Consider the following 2391-nt stretch of genomic DNA (forward strand, 5'->3'; position numbering starts at 1 on the left):
AGCATTTTTCGTGAGTCCGATATTTTTTCGTTCTCTAGCTTTATGTTGAATGTTCAATCAAAGCATACGAATTAATTTCACACCCTGATACGAATAGACTTCTACAACAAGTTTGATTTTCAAAATTCAGTGAATAACATAAACAAAAATTGTGGTTCAAAATGGATACCAAATGACATTAGATAAAAGTCCATCCCGGGGAGAATACGCTACATTTATCATCAAACACCACCAAACACACAACAACAAAAAATATTTGTTAAGTCATCGTTCTTTTGCCACCACACCATTGGATCACCGATTATGAGCAGTATCTTCAAGATTGTTTTCAAGGCTATCAAGGTCCACACTGCAACTCTGCACACACTTATCTGATGGACTGATGTTTTGTGAATCGCCACTATGGTGTCTCTAATTTGAACCTCTGGTGCAGATGATAAAAAATTGTATTCATTCGATCACTTCAGTCTTGGTCGAAAAGTTTAGGGAAGTGGCTTGAATAGCTTTTATCTCCGAAAAAACGATTTTGTAATGAAGATGAATTGAAGCTGGGTAAGCAATATGGAATTTGAAATTTTAGAACTTTTCAAAACTTGTTTCAATCAATCTCAACTGGTTACAGTTCAATTACAGTTCAAAATCGTTCTGCTGATAGTGATGCTTTGAAATATAATGTCGTAATGCTTACACGAATGAGATTTACCAAAGGAATGCACATTTTACCTGACGGACGGATTCACACGAAGTTGACTCCCTGACGAGGAGGCGTTCAAGCTTAACAACTGAAATAGCCAGTATAGTCCAAATATCGTTACTCGCTTTGTTGGAATAGATATGTCAGAATTTATTATAACATACAATGCAATATATTTCAAGAAATTAGCCAATCAATGAACTCAGCAGCTTCTTCTTTCGTTCTGAATCCGACAACTTGCGTGTTTTGGTTTTCGTCCTGTAGCCCTTCTTTCCACTGACATACATGACCTTTACTTCCGTCCCATCGTTCGTTTCAAATCCATACATTCCGACAACGACCAGCTCCTCCTCCGGTGTACCCGGATTCATCAGAACACCCATCTCCTCACGGAACTGGCCATCGTCGGTAGCATATCTGCAGAGAGAACGCAAAGTTACGCACAGCTGACAACAATATTTCCGTCAACATTCCTATTAGACTTACTTGAAGCGATAGCTTTCGACCATATGTTCCGACTCGTACTCCACCAGCATTGCCTGTAGATCTGGATCGGTCAAATCTTGAGCATCAGCATAGCTGACCAGCAGGAAGGTTGCAACGGTGGCGCAGAGTGTCAGCGGTAAGTTAAACTTCATGATCGAAACTGAAAGGCCATGGCGGCAGGGACGGCCTTTATATCGATGTTCACTGCAAAGCTCATCTCTAACCGAAGGATTTGTTATTATTTTGTCTGTTCCGTGACCGGTGCCGGTGACATAGAGTGAGTAGCATATTATGATCGCTGAAGAACATGGCTAAATAGGGATGAGAATGTTTACCCTATCGAGGATTTACCATGTGGTACCGCCGATACGTTTCCTCGTGGGTTTGATGACAAAACGGAACGCTGCAATGGTTTTGCCTATATGCAAATGAATATAGTATGCAGATTTGGGAAACACTTATCACTACTGGTGACACCACGTTCGAGTGTTTTGGTAAACGAAAAGTTTGTCAATTTATCATCAAAAGCTCCTCTTCAATAAACTCCTGTTCTTTGATGGTTTATTCGCATAGTTTTTCTCTCAAATCATCTCGTAACGTCCATACGGTGTTCATTGTATTGAGTAACGTATTTGATTGGAATTATATTTTAGTCACATGTTGGCTGTTTTCTATTTAATAAGGTGACCTCATTAACCGAGTGAATATCAAATAACAACGTTGTTCTTGTAATTAATATACATACAGCAATTCTATGATAAACGATCCATCACCACAAAAATTGTCCCGTTTCCATTCAAATTCAATTCAAAATTTGATTTTTTTTCCAATTAATGTTCGAGAAAAACATTTTTCGAACTCGATTAGATTCAACTATTAGTCTTATAGTCCGTCATTCCTTTCGTGTGTCGCGTTCTGGTCATAGCAAACTGCAAGCAACAACAGCCAGCACATTCGCAACAATGCGAATAACAAAAATCAACACATACGCGCCGATAAATCGGATAAGGAACTGCTGGCCTCAGCAAAAGTGCAGTTTGCTGGCTCACCATCAAATACCGACCATCCAATTGCTGGCCTCTCGGTCCCGAAATACATCAATTTCAGGAATGGCGAAACAATCAACCCGTACCGAGCAGAAAATCAGCCACATTACAACAGCACCCAACCAACGTCAAACGCAAATTCCACTCCGCTAACACTTGTGGAAT

The 2391-nt window shown here is 39.8% G+C and overlaps 1 protein-coding gene across 1 annotated transcript; it reads right to left on the reverse strand.

Annotated features, from left to right (window-relative positions):
* Window positions 1-879: 879 nt before the first annotated feature.
* On the reverse strand, window positions 880-1332 carry LOC129766958 (uncharacterized). Its single transcript, XM_055767554.1, has 2 exons — window positions 1181-1332; window positions 880-1111 (listed from the first exon to the last, which is right to left on the reverse strand). The coding sequence occupies exons 1-2, from the start codon at window positions 1330-1332 to the stop codon at window positions 880-882; spliced, it is 384 nt and encodes a 127-aa protein (XP_055623529.1).
* Between the last annotated feature and the right edge of the window lie 1059 nt (window positions 1333-2391).

This window comes from Toxorhynchites rutilus, chromosome 2 (genome assembly GCF_029784135.1).
Source record: "Toxorhynchites rutilus septentrionalis strain SRP chromosome 2, ASM2978413v1, whole genome shotgun sequence".
Lineage (NCBI taxonomy): Eukaryota > Metazoa > Arthropoda > Insecta > Diptera > Culicidae > Toxorhynchites > Toxorhynchites rutilus.